Source organism: Eulemur rufifrons, chromosome 16, assembly GCF_041146395.1.
Source record: "Eulemur rufifrons isolate Redbay chromosome 16, OSU_ERuf_1, whole genome shotgun sequence".
NCBI lineage: Eukaryota > Metazoa > Chordata > Mammalia > Primates > Lemuridae > Eulemur > Eulemur rufifrons.
In genome coordinates, this window is record NC_090998.1 from 12,623,527 (window position 1) to 12,642,428 (window position 18,902).

The 18,902-nt window shown below is 44.6% G+C and overlaps 2 protein-coding genes across 3 annotated transcripts in view; both read left to right on the forward strand.

Annotated features, from left to right (window-relative positions):
• Window positions 1-4,854: 4,854 nt before the first annotated feature.
• CDKN1B (cyclin dependent kinase inhibitor 1B) lies at window positions 4,855-8,745 on the forward strand. 2 transcript variants are annotated; one of them, XM_069489551.1, is made up of 3 exons: window positions 4,855-5,779; window positions 6,305-6,434; window positions 8,603-8,745. In XM_069489551.1, the coding sequence occupies exons 1-2, from the start codon at window positions 5,305-5,307 to the stop codon at window positions 6,424-6,426; spliced, it is 597 nt and encodes a 198-aa protein (XP_069345652.1). In that variant the 5' UTR covers window positions 4,855-5,304; the 3' UTR covers window positions 6,427-6,434; window positions 8,603-8,745. The 2 variants fall into 2 exon arrangements, with proteins under 2 accessions (XP_069345652.1, XP_069345653.1); XM_069489552.1 differs by lacking the exon at window positions 8,603-8,745 and adding an exon at window positions 7,657-7,676.
• Window positions 8,746-13,622: 4,877 nt separating this feature from the next.
• Window positions 13,623-18,902, forward strand: part of APOLD1 (apolipoprotein L domain containing 1) — a 60,334-nt gene continuing 55,054 nt past the window's right edge. Inside the window, exon 1 of the mRNA XM_069491201.1 lies at window positions 13,623-13,724. Within this exon, the coding sequence (XP_069347302.1) occupies window positions 13,623-13,724 (102 nt within the window). The remainder of the gene's footprint in view (window positions 13,725-18,902) is intronic.

The window sequence follows — 18,902 nt, forward strand, 5'->3', positions numbered from 1 at the left end:
TTTCCAAAACAGCTTGGGCCCCTTAACAGATACCCCCCAATTCACAGTCAAGGCTGGAAGCGCCATATAAAAAGCATGTGCATTGTCAGGTGTCGTGGCTCATGCCTGTAATCCTAGCACTTTGGAAGGCCAAGGCAGGAGGATCGCTTGAGGCCAGGAATTCAAGACCAGCCTGGGCAACATAGAGAGACCCTATCTCTACAAAAATAATGAAAAATTAGCTGGGTGTGGTGGTGCGTACCTGCAGTCCCACCTGCTTGGGAGGCTGAGCCAGGAGGATCACTTGAGCCCAGGAGTTTGAGGCTGCAGTGAGATATGATTGCATCACTGCACTCCAGCCTGGGAGACAGAACAAGGCTCTGTCTGAAAAACAAAAACAGAAACAAACAAAAAAACCCCTGCAGCTTCGGAGATGATGCCAGACTGCCTCCTCTCCATGCCAACCCCTGTCATACTGGGACCTGGTCCTTTTGCCTCACACTTGTACTCTGTCCATCTCCCACCTCCCTTTGAACTAACAGCACACTGGGACTGTCTGCCCAGATTTTCATTTAGCCCTGTCCCTAGACACTGTCTCTCAGATCACCCTCAGCCCCACCTTTGGCAGGTCACCCCATCTTACAAAGCCAAGCCACAGAACTCCAACACAAGCCCACAAGTTTGGACAGTGATTTTGTCATTCTCTTTACCAGAAGCCTCAGGGGTTCCCACTGCTAACTAACACAGATGTTTTTAGCATGCCATCCGTGGCCTACCACTCACTGACACCATCTCCCCCATTACCCCTACCAATACATCCTTAGAGTCGTCTTGACCTTTTTCTTATTCTTCCAGATCTGACTTACACATCACCTCCTCCATGTATCCTTCCTCTTTCTCCCTCCTTTGACTTCATAGCATCATGTTCTTCCATATATTGCTTTCTACCTCTAGTTTTTATGCACATGGTGAATACTCCCTGCAGGCAAGGATTGGGACTTAGTCATCTCTTCTCCCCACGCTGCTGAGAACAATGCCCTGGACGATAGCTTATATGTGGTAAGATCTTAGCATCCCACTGCGTAAAACTTCCTAATGCCCCAATGGCTTCTCATATCTCCTGTCAATGATAAAGCCCTACAGAGGCCCTCATGATCCTATGCCATCTGATGCCCGTTACCTCTCTCCCCTTGCTCTGCCCTGTCCACCACGTGGGGCTCCTTGCTGTCCCTTGAATGTGGTAGGCAAGATCCTCCCTGGAGACTCTGCATTTGTTCTCCCCTTGCCTGGGACTCTTTCCCCAGATGTCTGCGTGGCTGGCTTGCTCGTGTTCTCAGGGCTTCTCTCAAAGGCCAATGAGGCTTTCCCCCAATGAGGCCTTCCTTCAATGAGGAATTCCCTGACCACTTTATTCACATTTTGACCCTCATTTCTCTCCCCCCTGCTTATTGTTTCTCTATAGTGTATAGATTCTACTCATTTATTGTGTTTATTTTCTCCCCCTGGCCCTACTAGAATGTATGCTTCATTCTACTTTAAATCCGTTTATTTCTGTATCCCTAGAGCCTGGCATATAGGAGGCACTCAATACATATTTGTTGAAAGAAAGAAAAAATAAGCAAATTAATAGAAGGGGCTCAGAAAATATTTGTTAAATTGAATTAAAAGTGTCAGAAACATGAATGTGAAATTCCCAAACCCTGAAAATGTGTCGGTTTAGGGGAATGGTGAAGTTAGTTGAGTGAAAGCTGCCTCGTTATAAACATCCTGGAGGAGGGATTACAATTGTATACTTGTGATGGGAGGGGCAACCGCGAGGAAACCTTCCCAGAACCGTATGAGGCTGGCAGCTTCCCCGGAGAGGGCTGCGTGGGGGGCCGGGCAGACCCCAGCTGCTTGCCCAACCAGCCTATCTGAGCACTTGTCTCCCACACAGGTGTTTTATTTTACATTATTTTGGTTTTTGCCTGTCTCCTCAGTTTTGTGAAAGACAGAAACCTGTGGTGGTGTATGTGACACTTGTCACATAGGAAATCACCAGGAGTAAAAATGACAACAAATCATCACACAGGACAAGGGGTCTTGGGGAAGCAGAGCCCATTTTAGAGCAGCACAGCGTGGAGCTTTCCGTGTTCTACCGAGGCTCCGCCTTTACACTGTTTATCTGAAATTTCTCGTCTTGGCTTACTCTTTTGCAGCTGCCTACATTCCGCAAGAGGATGGCGCTCTGCTCTCTAAGTTCCCTCTTCCTTCGGGGACTCCACAGTAATTTTTTCACGCTTCGTCGCTACTACAGCAGACGCCTGCCTTCTCATTATTTGCTGTCCAGATCTCGGGTGCCTTGACTGTAAACAAAACGCTTTAGATCATTGCGAGGTTGATGTAAGCACAGCCTTTCTGCTGGCAACCAGACTTCTTAAGGTGGCATGACCGTGACTCGTTTACTCTTCAAGATTAACAAAGTAACAAAATGGTGCTCCAACGTATTAGTTGAAAGATTCAGCATGTGTAGGGGATATAAGTATTAATTTTCTACTTTCCTATAAGATACTAATTCCATGAATAAAATTAAACTTCTGTGGTAAGGTGAAATACTCTAGAATTTCTCCATTTACATATATGTGGCGGTTTGTTTATGTATGGATGCATATATACAATATAGAGTTCCTGGGTAGTCTAGCAGTTATTTTAAAATTTGGACAATTATCTAATTTCAGGGGTGGGGTGTAAATTATGGCAGGGAGGACTACTCTTATTTTCCTGCCCATTCTCCCCCAGTCCTCCAATCCAATAAATTCAGTAGTGCACTAAATGTAGAGAAAACAATAAAGAGGTTGAGACTCCTCTGGCTTTGATCCCAGGTGAACTCTTTTCCACAGTTAGGTAAAGTCCTGACTTTGAAACCAGTTCTGGGCACTCACTGCCTCCTTCACTGCTCTCTGGGTATGACCCTGTCCTTTTAGAATCTATATTGTAGTTCAACTAATGGATGGTGATATCAAAGGCCAGTGACGGCTGCATTTAAATATCAGTGACCACAGGCCACATGAAGGAAACATCTGCAGGCAGCCCAGGGCCTGGGAAGAAGCCATTTTGAATCACTTGTGAGAGAGGAGGACCTGCAGACTACAGCACAATCAAATCCAAACAAAAAAACAAAACAAAAACCTGAACCAGTTGGGACCATCAGGAAGGAAACGAACATCAAATAGGAGACCTGCATCTAGTCCTGCCTCAGTTACCAACTGGATGCATGTCCCTGGACAGGAATCCTTTCTGAGCCTCAATTTCCTTAGTGGTAAAAAGAGAGGGTTAAAGCCAAAGGTCCCTCCCAGCTGTAACACTCTGTAGTGTAGGAGGTAGGCACACAGAGTGGACAAACAAGATGTGGCAAAGAAAACAAGTTAAAAAATCAGACTCATCCATAGCATAGGTGCATTAAGAAAACATTGCTGCTGTGGTTAGGAGGTTAATTTCCAATAAAAGACATTCACTTTGGCCCAAACCTAGATGATCTGTATTGGGAACGGGGTTGGGAGGGCAGTTAAAGGACCACCAAGCTTTGTCTCAGTTCTGGCAGTCCTACTTTACCTTCCACACGGTGCTCAACCCCACCCTGAGACATAAATTCCAAGTTGCAAAGGAGAGCAAATGCCCGAATAATAATAACATTAGACGTTAGGACATCGTTGTGGTGGTTTTAAAAATCACTTCATAATCTGGACTTTGATCCCGAGGGGAATATTTCCCCCCTTCAAAAGCTTGCAGCCCTCTAAAAGCATTCACTCGCATCTAAGTATTGCTCTGGGTGGGTTGGAGCAGTGGATCTGGTGGGAGAAAGGTGGAGGAAGGAAGGAGCTGTTGTACTTGGCGGCAGGACTCAGGTAGAGGAAACTGCTACAACCTGGGAAAGAACTGAAAAGTATAAAGAGGAGAGGAGTTCCCACACGCAGCCAATGTCGACGGCCTTAACTGTGTTTGGGAAGCAAGAACCTGAGCCAGGGGTGTAACCTCGCTTCTCAAAATTAAATGTGTCTGGGACGGCTACAAAGTTTACGAAGGGACTTGAGACACTAGTCGTGTTTTTGATCTTGATCTTACTTATTTTAATTGAGGGAGAGCTTCATTACAAATGCTCCGTCTACTGCTGGCAAATTTACAGAAAGACGTTCTCCCAGGTTTCTTCCCTAAGCTTCCTGCCTCCCCTGGGATGGCTGACACTTCTGGGTGAGGCTGAGCGAACCACTGCCCCCCGCCTCCGCCCCCAGCTCAGGCACGCAAGCAGGGGGGCTCCCGGCCTCCCCCGCAGTCCGAGAAGTGGGGACCCCCGGGGAGAGCCGAGCTGGGGGGGGTAGAGCTCCCACGGTCGGCCTCTGCCCCCCAGGCCCGGCGAGTGCGGGGAAGACAAGCTCGCCCCCGAGGCTCAGACCGGGCTGCGAGCGACTCCGAGCTCATCTGGTCCAGGCCCTCGGCTTCCCGGGCGAGGAGCGGGAGGTCGGGGCTTCGGAGCCGCCGCGCGCCAGCCAGCGCAGCGCGGGGCCCAGAGCCGCAGGCCCCGCCCCGGCTTCCCGGCCGTTTGGCTAGTTTGTTTGCCTTATTTTTAATTTCTCCGAGGCCAGCCAGAGCAGGTTTGTTGGCAGCAGTACACCTCCAGCAGTCACGCGACCAGCCAATCTCCTGGCGGCGCTCTGGAGGCGGCGCGCTCGGGAACGCGGAGAGGCGTCGGAACCGCGCCGGGGCCACCTTAAGGCCGCGCTCGCCAGCCGCGGCGGGGCGGCTCCCGGCGCTGCAACCAATGGATCTCCTCCTCTGTTTAAATAGACTTGCAGTGTCAATCATTTTCTTCTTCGTCAGCCTCCTTTCCACCGCCATATTGGGCCACTAAAAAAGGGGGCTCGTCTTCTCGGGGTGTTTTTCTCCCCCTCCCCTCTCCCCACTTTCTCACGGCTCCGCGACTCCGACGCCGGCAAGGTTTGGAGAGCGGCTGGGTTCGCGGGACCCGCGGGCTTGCACCCGCCTGGACTTGGACTGGCTTTGCCACCCCCTCCTCTTGCCTCCTCCCCTCCCCTCCCCGCCCTCCCGCTCGCCTGTACACTTGATCGGCGGAGACTTTGGGCTGCCTGGCCGGGGCTTCCCCGCACCCCTCCCCCGGACCCTGCGCGCTCCTGAAGCTCGGGTAGTTACTCCGCCGTGTTTGTTGCTCTTGGCTCTGAGAGCAGTCGCAGCGCTTATAAGAGGGGTTCGGGCTGCGTCGGGGCGTTTTGTTTTGTTCGGTTTTGTTTTTTGAGAGCGCGACAGAGGCGGTCGTCCGGACCCGGGAGGAAGATGTCAAACGTGCGAGTGTCTAACGGGAGCCCGAGCCTGGAGCGGATGGACGCCAGACAGGCGGAGCACCCCAAGCCCTCGGCCTGCAGAAACCTTTTCGGCCCTGTGAATCACGAAGAGTTGACCCGGGACTTGGAGAAGCACTGCAGAGACATGGAAGAAGCAAGCCAGCGCAAGTGGAATTTCGATTTTCAGAATCACAAGCCTCTGGAGGGCAAATACGAGTGGCAAGAGGTGGAGAAGGGCAGCTTGCCTGAGTTTTACTGTAGACCCCCACGGCCCCCCAAAGGCGCCTGCAAGGTGCCGGCGCAGGAGAGCCAGGGTGTTTGCGGGGGCCGCCAGGCGGTTCCTTTAATTGGGTCTCAGGCAAACTCTGAGGACACGCATTTGGTAGACCAAAAGACTGACCCGTCAGACAGCCAGACAGGGTTAGCGGAACAGTGCGCTGGAATAAGGAAAAGACCTGCTACAGACGGTAATGACCCTTTCAAAACCATGAAATGTTTGTCTGGGGACCGGCTTTGCCTGCTCGAGAGTATTAACCACAGCTTGCTTTTCAGCGTATTTGGGTTTAGCTATTGGGGAGCGAACTTTATTAGTCTTAGGTTTTAAGCGCTGCCTGCTTGACTGCTTGTCTGTATATGATTTTTAAGGCAGAAGCCAGATTGTAAGATCTGATCATTTCCCTAACTTAAAACATCGCAGTTCCTCCCCACTCACTTAGCCATAGGTATGTGGTGACAACATTGGGTGGGATGTTTATCAATGTCTCGCTCCTGGCTTAGGAAAAGGGAGATTTGGGGTGGAGAATACACTTTCTGTTATGTGAAAACAACCTCATTTTGTGCTCTTAAAGGCCACTGGGGATGGCGATCCAGGATTGTGGGTGGAGGTGGTGGGTTTTCATCCCCTGATGATTGGGCCAACCTCTGCCAGCTATTGTTTTTTCTAATAAAGATTGTTTGTGTGTGTTCTTTTTAAAATTTTCCCTTGCCTGTAGATTCTTCTTCTCAAAACAAAAGAGCCAACAGAACAGAAGAGAATGTTTCAGACGGTTCCCCGAATGCTGGTTCTGTGGAGCAGACGCCCAAAAAGCCGGGCCTCAGAAGACGTCAGACGTAAACAGCTCGGTGGGTTGATCACTAGGAGCACACAACTGACACCCGAACTGGGCTGAACCGGGCTGCAGGAACCCTAGGGCCTTCAGACTCCAAGATACCCAATCTTACTGGTTGCTGGCAGATTAGGAGCTTGTGGAGTTTGGTTGTTTGTACCTTGTGAGGTCAAAAAAGTAGCAATGGGGAGGCTGGGAATCACTGTGGGGAAACTGTAGTTCTCCAAAGTTTCTACTTTCGGAGATATTTTCTCTTGAACACTAAGTAACCAGAGCTAGTGTCCCAGGACAAGTACTTGCAACAAAGGCCCCACTAGTAGGAAGATCATTTCCCTGTGAGTCCCACCAAAACATGTTGGGAACAATAGGTTCTTTCCCCATTTGAACAAGAACTGGGGTTACTCCTCAGTCCCACTTCATGAGAATTCATTTCCCAGAGGTTCAGGTTGAGTCAGTAACAGATTTTGAGCGGTGAAAAAATGGCAAATACATGATTAAGTTTAGATTTTGAGGGGAAAATTAGGTACAAATAGCTCACCTTTGGTTATGCAAGGGGTTAGAATGTGAATAGGGTGGTATGTTGTGTTCTTTTTTCTGATCATTTTCATAAACGGTTACTTTCCCTGTTTACTGTTAAGTTTTAAGGAGAGAGGAGGAATCTTCCTATTTAAAAAAACAATGGAAAGCTCAAAAGTACTAAGGTTTCTATAGAATTTCTGATAACACTGAAGTTGCAAAGCAGAAGTTAAATTAACTCTGCCACAGTGAGCAGTCCAGGAACACGTCAGCCTGTGTATGCTAATCATGCAGTAACAGGGTGATGTGGATGTTTGTAGGGGAAATGGATAGTAGATTTTAGGACGGTGAGGGTAGGTCTACCCAGCACAAGGGAAGTGGAGACTCTTCCATATACTAAAATCTGATCACCATGAATAGCTAATTTGAATAATTTAGATGCCAAATTTACATGGCTTGGCTATCCATAATGATCAAACTACATATATATTACTAGTTTGTAAGCTTCTTATAAAGACTGTGACCTCTTTTTTTCCCCTTAAAATACCCTCCTAGCCCAGCATAAAAGGAGATCCTAATAAAAGTTGATATTAACTTTTAAAATCCTCATTTATAAAAATTTTAAAATAAATAACATAGGGATTCCGGTGGGATTCAGGCTTGTTTTGTTTTTAAAACATGTCATATATATGATTTCTTCACAAATATCTGATATTTTTCAGAGCTTATACAAAACGGCACTGTAGAACCTCTATATTACAGCACTATATGAAGTGGGAAAATTGGATGAAAAATTTTCCTGAAGCAACCTTAAGCACCTGCAGCTCTTGTTGGTTTGTGACTTGTGGCCTAGCTCATCAGATGAGCCACGTGAATCAGACCTATTGGGATTTTGATCTGGCCCCATCCTGACATGCAGAGAAGCATTTGTTAGTAATATTGCCAGTTCAAATAATACTAGAAATAGTAGGACCTATTCAAAAGCATTTATATGTATATTTTGTAAAAATAAATAGCAACTATTTGTAGCGAGTGAATAAGAAATTAGAATATTGTGAAAAATGATGTTAATAGAATTTTTCTTTAGAGTGTCTTTGTAAATTGTATTTCCGATCATTTTTCAAATTCAGAAAATTAGGCTACTCTTAAGTGTTACAGTTTCTTAATTTTCCTATTTCTTTCTTTTCTCACTATCTTTGACCCGGATTTTTTAGACTAGGGTTTCTCAATCTCTGCACTATTGACATTTTGGGCCGAATAATTCTTTGTTGTAGGAGGCCGTCCTGTGCATTGTAGGATATTTGGCAGTATCCGTGGCCTCGCCCACAAGATGCCAGTAGCAGTCCTCCTCCTCCATTTGTGACAACCAAAAATGTCTCTTGACATTGCCAAATATCCCCTGGGAGTGGGGCAGGGGATTGGCAAGATCGCCCACTTTTAAGAACCACTGTTCTGGACAAAAGTATACAACACAGAGGAGAGTAAAAATCCAGTTAAGAATATGTTTTTAGGTGGAGATGGCTATAGTCATCAAACTGTACAGACCTTTTTTCCCCCATTGCTCAAGTATTTCCCAGCTAACATAGTGACAAAATAATTCCTGTACTCTACTAGTAATGCTACTCTAGCACTTTTCCCCTAATTCTTCCTTCTTGTTTTCTTTTGCAGAATTAAGAATGTTTCCTTGTTTATCAGATACATCACTGCTTGATGAAGCAAGGAAGATATATATGAAAAATTTTAAATACATATCGCTGACTCCATGGAATGGACATCCTGTATAAGCACTGAAAAACAACAACACAATAACACTAAAATTTTAGGCACTCTTAAATGATCTGCCTCTAAAAGCATTGGATGTAGCATTGTGCAATTAGGTTTTTTCCTTATTTGCTTCATTGTACTACCTGTGTATATAGTTTTTACCTTTTATGTAGCACATAAACTTTGGGGAAGGGAGGGTAGGGTGGGGCTGAGGAATTGGCATGAGGGGGTATGAACAGCTTACTTCGATTTATAGCAAGGAGATATTTGACTTGCATGAAGAGAAGCAATTTGGGGGAAGGGTTTAAATTGTTTTCTTTAAAGATGTAATGTCCCTTTCAGTGAGAACTGATAATTCATTTTTAAAATCATCAAAATTTGAACACTGGCTACAAATAGTTGCTATTTATTTCTACATGAAGCTTATTCTCATTTGGGAGATCTGATGATTCCGTTATGTAGCAGCAAATGGCTTAAAACAAAAAATAAAACCAAAAACCTATCCTCAGTGCTCCCCCAGTCTCCTTTTAAAGTTAGAATTTACCAGTTAATTATTCAGCAGTTAGGTAATCACTCCAGGTAGTTCAGGACAAAAATCTGGGGTGTATGGGGGGGGAATTCTGAATGCTCGTAGAGAAAATTTCTTAATTTTCTTTTCACTTTGGGCTGTGTAGACACAATCAAAATAATTCTAAATCCCTGGCTATTTTTAAAAATCTGTAAGTAACTTCACATAAAAAAATGAAATAATTTTTAATTTAAAGCTTCTTATTCTGTTTGTTAATTTGCCCAAAGGAAAGTAGTCTTTTTAAAGGAAGGTGCTTGTAGAGAAAAGCACACTCGTGGAATAAGTGAAATGGATACTACATCTTTAAACAGTATTTCTTCATTTGTCTGTGTATGTGTATGAAACAAAACATTTGAAGTGTACCTGTGTACATAACTCTGTAAAGACACTGAAAAATTATACTAACTTATTTATGTTAAAAAGATTTTTTTTAATCTAGACAATATACAAGCCAAAGTGGCATGTTTTGTGCATTTGTAAATGCTGTATTGGGTAGAATAGGTTTTTCAAAACTCTCTTCTGTTAAATAATATGGCTATGCTTCAAAGTTTGCATACTGAGCCAAGTATAATTTTTTGTAATGTGTGAAAAAGATGCCAATTGTTACACGTTAAGCAATCAATAAAGAAAACTTCCATAGCTATTCATTGAGTCAAAGTGTAATGTTCTTTACCAAGCTTGAGGTGTTTGCCCTGGCATTCTAGTCATATTTACACAAATATAATGTGAAGTAGCAAGTATCTAGGTAATTCAGGCCCACAACTCAGATGATGTTTTATGTGGGTCCGAATGTAGTCAGTGGTTCCTGTTGTTTTCCACTTAGTTCTGTAAGGGTGGACAAAGCTTTAGAAGGTCAAAGTGGAAAAGCTACATTTTCACATAAATAAGATTGTCAAAGTCTCTGTTAGTTAAAATATTTATGTCTTCTAGGATATGAATGTGCCAGAACCAAAAATCCTTATGTAAGTGTAGACTGATCACACATTTGCAGGATTGAAAATGAAAGTAACATGATGACTTCTCTAAATTCTGTATTTACATATGAGAAGTGTGGGGAATTAAAGCAATTGTTTGGTCCATCTAATGTACAAATCTGTTTAAGATACTCAAACATACTGGCCCTTAAGAAATTGGTGTGCATTCTACCCTAATTTAGGTAGTTATTTTTCAAATTTAATTGGTCATCCACATACAAATTCGTCAATTTCTAAATATCCTGGTTATAATCTACACATCCCAAAACTGGTTAATCTAAATACCAAACCTGTGGGTTTGGGGTCCCCATAACCATACAGTAGAGGTACATATTTTTTACTTAAGAAAAAAAATTTAAGGCATTTTAAAGTCAGATTACTGAAGTGATTGCTGTAATTCCACATTCTCTTAAAAAAATGTAGTTAAGGTGTAAAAAGTAAATTATTTATTCTGGGAATCTGCAAATGGGTAAATTGTAAAAATCTGGATTTGGGTTAAATTGTTTCCCTCAAATACTTGCATTTATATTATCGCACCCCAAAATAGGTTCCAAACAAATAGTTTCAGCATTTTTTGACCTGAAGTGTTGTTTTTTTTTTAAGCAGGATTGACTCACTTCGGCTGCCGGGAAGGGAAAAATAGGTCCTGTAGTGGCTGGCTGGGCCACATCTTTCAAGTAGGTATTATTTTAATTAAACACTAAAGGTGTTTTTGTGATTTTGTTTAAAACACGCATACAGGGTGTTTTTCAGGAAGAGACTGAGAGCAAGAAAAACAATTCAAAATGGGGAGGAGGGAGTGGGGAGTTAGGAAATAATGAAATAAAGTTCCTCTGAGTAAAAAAGGATACTTCAGAAAGTGTCCTTAACAGAGGGAAAAACATCTTCTTAATTGCTGCATGTACCCCATTTTCCTTTCTCTTTAGAGGTCTCTTCAATGCGAATTTTTAGAGATTGCGTTTTAGGACCGCTGGGCCAGGGAGAAGTGGATGCTTGCCGCGCCAGGCACGTTCACAGGAACGCAGCCCCCGAGTCACCGTGTCTTGAGTCCTGTACACGTCTGTGTCAAGCCTCCAAAAGCTATCCCGCGGTTCGGATCGTCCTCACCCTGACCGGGTCTGCCGGGCCAGCAGTTGACGTCCCTTTTGGGGGACGCGGCCGCCGGCGCCAGCCACCCCCTGCCCCGCTACCCAAGCTGCCGCGCCGTCGTCTCTGCTAACCGCTCCGCAGCCCCGCGCCCGCCCGCGGCGGCAGTTGCGGTGTCGGGCTGGCTGGCACCTCGGGACGAAAAGGCCAGCAAGTCTCCCTCCTCGACTGCAACTGGCAGCTCCCGCAGTGCCCCCGGCGCGGCGCGCAGTTCCCGCGCCCGGGCGCCCGCAGGCCGCGCAGGGCGGCCGCGCCTCTGCCGCGCAGCAGCGCTGGGCGTTTTCTCAGAAACTTTCCTCCCTCATCCTCCCCTCTGGGCTGAGAAAGAAGCGAAAGCCCCCATTCCTCTCCACAGACTGACTCTCCACACGACCACCCCGTTGCCTCCTGAGCGGTGGGGGGATCTGAGCGAAGGGGAGAGCCTTTCCGAATTCGTGGACCCTCCAGGGCGGCAGCCCGCTCCCACCCCTACCCCGGGCTCCAATGATCCGCAGCCCCGCGCATTTCGAAAGGCTGCCCGGCTCGCCGGCGGCCGGAGACGGCCGGAGCGGCGCGCGGCGCCGGCCGAGCGATACGGCCGCTTGCGGGGGTCCCCTCCGCCCTTACCCCTGTCTGCCAAGTCCCCCCATGGCATCCCTGCTGCCCAGCACGGCGGGCTGAGGCAGGGAAGGACTGGGAAATGCGGTTTGGGGCGTGATTGGGGGACTGGGGGGCCGTGGACCTCAACGAGCGGAGCGGGGCGGGCGGCCCTTCAGGCCCCGGCGCGCCCACCGCCCCGGCCTCCCGGAGCGCCCTTTCCCGGCGGCCGGGGAACGCAGCCTTCGCCATTTCATCGTTATCATCGTCGTTTACACACTTGCTTCCCTGAAGCTCTTTGGATGTAAAAGGGGTGTTTTAAAAGCTCGTCTAGGATCTCAGATTCGGTTTTCAGAGTATGAATTTCTTTTTCCAATCTGCCATCTCTTTCACCTGAGCCACACCCTACACCCAGCCGCTCCCCCCCCCACCCCACCCCAGGCCAAAAATAAGGGGAAAAATCCTGCCGGCAAAGCTGGGGCGAGGAGGCGCACGGTCCTGCTAGAAAACCTCTGGGGGCACCTCCCGGATCTGGGGCAGGGTGGGGTCAGCCGCAAGCCGACCCCGCAGAACCGAAAGTGCAGTGTTTACACGAAAACTCAAGTCCCTCTGGGGCCATGCGCGTACCCGTCCGGTCACGCGTGGGGGCACACAGAACAGGCAGGACTCGCAAAGGAACAAATACGAAACGCAGCCAGCGCGTTGGGCGCGAAACCTCGACGCGCCACAAACAACGTTGAGAAAGGCCGGGAGCAGGGCGCGCAGCCGGGCCGCGGCCGGGGGATTGCATCACTGCAGCTCCCCCTCCAGAAAACGGGCTCCGAACCGCAGCGCCCATCATGGCGCTCGGGCCGGGCCGCGCTTCCCGCGCGCAGTCCCCGAGCGCTCGCGCCCCGGCCACGCAGCCTCGAACGCGCATTTCGCAAACATGTTCCCCCTCTCCGAGCGCCTGTCCCCCGCCCCTCCCTCCTTGTGTGTGCGTGTGAATGTGCGTGTGTGCGTGCGTACGTGCGTGCGTGTGTGTGCAGAGGAGAACTTGAAGATTATTTTTTTTCCTCTCTTTTTTTCCCTCCCGTGCTGGTGGTTGTAAACTTGATTGGCATTGGCTGCGCCCACTGACCCCTGCGCCGAGTCCACCGAAGATTTAAGGTGGATCCGGGAAGCTGCAGCTTCAGGCGGAGTCTCGCGCCCGTGCTGGTTTTGGAGGAAAAGGAAAAAAAAAAAAAAAAAAAAAAAAAAGCCCCAAACCGTGCGCCCGCCGCGTTTTACGAATCCCCTGCGGTCCCGGCGCCGGGGCCCGCCCGCGCCCCCACCCCGGAGCGCGCCGCGCACTTCCTCCGCCCACCTCCCACTCCTTCCCCATTGGCCGGCGCGTGCAGTTTGAATTTTTTTTTTTTTTTTTTTGGATGCTTGTTTTCTTGTAAAAATACTGTACCCCAGATCTTGTGACGAAACCTGCTTCGGCGGGCCGAGGTGGGGGTGTTTGAGCTGGTTTGTGGAGGCAGAAGGGAGGAGGGAGGCTAGGCGGAGCTTCTGTTCCAAAATTCACCCCCCCCCCCCACAAGTGCGGTTGACAGTGTGCAGGCGGGTGGGGGTGCAGGGCGGCGGTGCACAATCCAGAGAAGCTTCGGCGGGGGCAGAGATGTAGTATAAAACGTTAATGGATGTCCAGGGCGCGCCGTGTCACCGGCTGCTGGCCAGAGGTACTAGGAAGGCGCGGGCAGGAGCCTGGCGAGGATGCACCTTCCCCTGTCTTGGAAAGGTAGAAATGGGGAGCGCGGGAGGGTGGAAAAGACACCCACCTTTCCGCAACCAAGGGGGGAAAAAAGGAACAGAAGAAATGCAAATAGAGCAAAAATGTATTATTTGAAGTGCCACTCAGAATCCACCATAATTCAGGCAGTTAGTGTCAATGTACTGAATTAAAGTTTTCTGTCTCTGGTTGCCAGAGTGTTTTTGAGTGAGGACTATGTTAAAACAAAATCGAGATAGGAAATAGGACTTTTTAAGTGCCTTTGATTTCTGGTCTGGAAATTCATTCGTTTGATCAAGTACGTGTACTTTAAGAGTTAGGATAATGTTATTTGTAACACAGGTGTCAATGAAATTATATCCTTTATTAATTCGAACCTGATAGCGTTTTACTTTGTGAAATTTTTAAAAGTTTATAGTAATTCAAATTACTCTCTAATTCACTCTATCTCCAGGTTAGCGAAGTTAGCATGTATACATACATACCTCTTTCTTTCTGTCTTTTTTTCTTTCTCTCTTTCTGTTAGTTCTGTTGCATTGTAGCGGACGATTTTAACCAGATGTCCAGCCCTAGTCTTCCAACAGTTCCTAACCCAGTGGTGACATTTTTTAGTTATTAAGTCCCCCAATCCTTCTTAGCCCAACAAACCTCTTAATTATCCAACCCAACTAAGCTCCATGAAACACCATAAACCAACCTGATTATGCCTTTAGCAAGGCTGTGCTCATTTAATCTCTTAATCCCACATCATAAAGGTCCACTAGTCACTCCTGACCTCCAGGGACCCACCTAGCCAGCGTGGACACTGTAAGAAAACATATCTACCTTAATATTAGTAGAAAGAGGAAATTTTTGAGTTAAGGACAGGCTAGCTTCAGGAAGCAGTGAGCTCACCATCCCTGGAGTATGAGTCAAGCACTAGTCTGGGTGACCCCTTGGTAGGGACATTGTAGACAAGATTCAAATATCAAATGAGTATTTGGATTAGTGATTTCAGAGTCTGTTCTAGACCCTTGAGATACCATATTTCCAACCTTGGAATTTCTGGATTTCCACTAAACGAAGCCATTTTCTTTGCTCTTTACCGTCTTGTAGAGTTGTGCTGCCCAATAGCACATGTGGCTATTGAGCACTTGAATGTGACTGGTCCAAACTCAGGTGTGCTGTGTGATATTATACAGCAGGTTTCTAAGAATTAGTATGAAAAAAGAATGTTAAATAGTTCGTTAATAATTTTTATATTGATTACATGTTAAAATGATATTTTTGATATATTGGGCTGAATAAAATATATTATAATGAATTTCATCTGTTCCTTTTTACTTTTTTAGTGTAGTTACTAGACAATTTTAATTTTTAGATATGGCTTGAATTATATTTCTATTGGATATTGCTCTTTGAGACCAACACCCATGGTAACTTGAGGTCCCATCTTTAAGAGTAGTAACTAATACTACTGAGGAGTAGGTGGTAACTTTTAGCTGCCATCCTAGCTTCCCAAATTAAAGTGAGACCCAAACTTAGCCTCTGCAACCTTTATATAGAATTATGCCAAAATCTAACACCTATCATTTAATCTTTACCAGTTAGTGTTGGATTTGTGCCCAGATTATGGGAATAAGGTACAGATATGTCTGATGAAATCAGACGTGGTGACCACAGCTTTTCACATGATAGAAACAGAGAGACTGGAAAGTCCAGTATGTTAGGAATGACTCTGGAAAAAAATTTAGACCCCAAGCAGAGCCTCCACAGAGAGCCTCACTGCCACTCTTCAGGGGACAGGAAGCTGGTAGGGAGATGGAGCAGTGTTCTCATGTCTAACAGAAGACCTGAACAAATGAAAAGCATATCATTTTATTGGGTGGGAATACTCACTGTGATAAAGATGGCAATCTTCCCTAATTTGTACCTTAACACCAAATTCTGATGATAAATTCTGATCACCGTGTTTCGTTCCATTGTACTATCAGTCTATCCACCCAGGAACATATTATTTTAATTACTGTAAATTTAGAATATGTAAAAAAAAAAAAAAAAAGAAAAAGAAAAAAATTTAGAGTATGCTTTAATTCTAGTAAGACTAGTCTACCACATCCCAACTAGTACTGGTCCCTTTAATTTTTTTTCTCCCCCAGAATTTTCCTGGCTTCTTTTTTCTTCTTTTTTGCCTTTTTTCCCATATGGATTTAAAATGAATTTGTCTGGTTCCAAATAGAATTCCTATTGGCATTATAATAAAACAAATAAAATGGGATCCTTATCTCACACTTTACACCAGGATAAATTCCTGAAGAAGTAAAGAGAATGAAGCAGAAAAAAATGAAACAGACACACCAGAAGAAACCTCAGAGGATTTTTAAAAATAAAATCTCAGAGTGCAGAAGGTCTTTTTAGGTATGACACAAAACATGGAATTCATAAGACATAATCTTGTAAAATTTGATGACATAAAAATAAAAATGTTCTGCATGGCAAAACCTACCACAAGCAAAGTTAAAAGAAGATGATGTGGTGGTCCTGGTGGTCTAACACTGTGAGTGTACTTAATGCCACTGAACTGTGCACTAAAATTGATTGAAATGCTACATTTTATGTTATAGGTATTTAATGACAATAAAAAAATAAGCCAGGCAGGGTGACACATACCTGTAGTCCCAGTTATTTGGGAGGATTTCTTGAGCCCAGGAGTTCAAGGCCAGCCTGGGCAACATAGTGAGACCCTCTCTCTCTCAAAAAAAAAAAAAAAAAAAAGTCAGTAAATACACAACTACTGGGAAAAAAATTTAAGTTCCTACACATTCTATCTAAAAGAATGTCACATGGTGTCCTGGGGCCTATCATTTGTGAGACACTGGAGTAGTGGTTTGACTTCAGGCTCTGGAATCAGACTTCTGCCTTTTGCAAGTTCCTTCACCTTTTACAGTTTCTATTTCTTTGTCCATATGATGAGGATGCCTATAGCTCTCTCATGGGGCTATTAAAAGATTCAATGGGATAATGTATGTGTAGTATACAGCACAATACCTGGTATGTAATAAGTAATGACTATCATATATGAGTAAACAATATAATTAATGGAGACATTCTGTTTTTATTTTGTCTTCTTGCAATAACCATAGCCAGTAACCTCATAAATATGTTTTATTTTAATTACTTCTGTCGTTACCCTTAAGAAAAACAAATATTTTATTTTATTTTTATTTAGTTATTTTTTTGAGGAGAAGGAAAGAGCAGTTTAATAATAAGCAGAAATACAGAGGTTTTAAAGGGTGGGTTCTCAGCTTTAGGCAATTGCTGTTTAACTACAGTTGATGATTCTAATCATCCCACCTCAGTCCCATCTCCACCTAAGACAATCCCGTGACCTCCACCACTGGGGACCTCCATCAGCCACCAGGGCCAGTTTTGCTGATCCAACTCCTGTAACACAAAGAACAAAAGACATTCCCCTGTTCCTTCTGACTGCTGGCTGGGGCAGGGATTCAGGTCCTAGTGCTCCAAAAGGAGTGGGGCATGTTTTAAAGAAACAAAATATTTTTGCCATAGAAAAACAAATATTTTAAATTGGCATTTAATAAACTGAATTACTATATTGCAAAAAATGGTTAAAATGGTAAATTTTATGTTACTTATATTTTACCACAATAAAAAAAAAAGTTTAAAAAATAAGACATTTGTAGAATTAGTGTCCCCTCCAACGATTTCTGAAAGGACCTGGTATAGATTTATTTGTGGCAATAAATCAATAACATGTACACCTACATACAAATACAATGGCAAATTTGGAAAAGTGTTTGCAGCCCCCTATATCAAAGAGTTAATCTCCTAACAAAGAGTTTTTCTAAATCAATGAAAAAAGCAAATCAATAGAAAAATAAAGGATATGCACATAGTTTTCAGAAAAGAAAATACAAAATGCTCTTAAAAATGAAAAAATGTTCAATTGGGACTAGTGGGATATAAACCATATACAGAATACATACCTTTCGGTAAACTGAGGCACAGTTCGCATCACTCAGATACAAAGGTGGCCACTATTATTTCTTGACAGTTTAAGCTTTGCTTCTCTCCTTTCTATCCAAAGCTGAGTCATTTTTTTTCCAGCTTCAGTGGTGACTAAAGAAGCAAGGAGTTTGCATGTGTGCAAGCCATGACCACCTTTCAGGCCCAGTGTACAATCCTTCCCATTCAAACCATCTAGTCTTTCCCTTAATGGCATCACCTCACTTTACCCATAAAAATCCCCTGAATCAGCCTCCTGCAGCCAGTCCAGCTGCTTCTCTCAACACATCCTCATCCATTCCTGCATTTAAAGCTTGTATGTTGCTGATAATACCAGTCCGTCCAAAACCATCACCTTCTTCTGGCTTTTCCTTCAAGCTCTCTATTCTCTTTTAAAAACTTCAAGCAGAATTTGTTGCATGATAAACGTGGAATGTCTAATTAGTGGAGAGAAACTATATTAAGCAATAAATGGTGTTAGGTTATAGCTAACCATTTAAAAAAAAAGTTAAATGCCTCTTAAACACACATTTTGTAATTTATATACTGTGTGTTTAAAATACGTACTCTTTGATTTCACAATTCCTTTTCTACAGATTTACTTTGGAAAATAATCAGACATGTGACTAAAGATATATTTACCAAAATAATTACTGTAACCTCATTATTATATTATATTGTTATATTACATTTTTTTGATGCAAAGTCTCAGTCTGTCACCCTGGAGAGAGGGCAGTGGCATCATCATAGCTCACTGCAACATCAAACTCTTGAACTCAAGTGATCCTGCACCTGGCTAATTTTTCTATTTTTGGTACAGACGAGGTCTCGCTCTTGCTCAGGCTGGTCTTGAACTCCTGAGCTCAAGATATCCTCCTGCCTCAACCTCCCAGAGTGCTAGGATTACAGCCACTGGGCCCAGCCTATATATTATATTTTAAAAAGAAACAAAAAAGTAAGCAATCAAATAAAACTCCCTTAGATATAGGATAACAGGATTGATTTATATGATTGAACTAACTATACTATATCTGAGAATGACACAATTTGCAGCCATTAAAACACCCCAAGTAGCTTTATATGTACTAATAGGAAAAGTTGTTTATAATACATAAAGGCAAAAAGCAGGCACAGAGCAATATTTTATGGTTTTATAAAAATATTTTTTGTGAAAAAAATCAT

What these genes read in the sequence shown, in the direction of transcription:
- CDKN1B (XM_069489551.1), top strand. Translation starts at nt 5,305, where the DNA reads ATGTCAAACGTGCGAGTGTCTAACGGGAGCCCGAGCCTGGAGCGGATG. An exon ending in GAAAAGACCTGCTACAGACG is followed by an intron (nt 5,780 to 6,304) that starts GTAATGACCCTT and finishes CCTTGCCTGTAG; the next exon opens with ATTCTTCTTCTCAAAACAAA.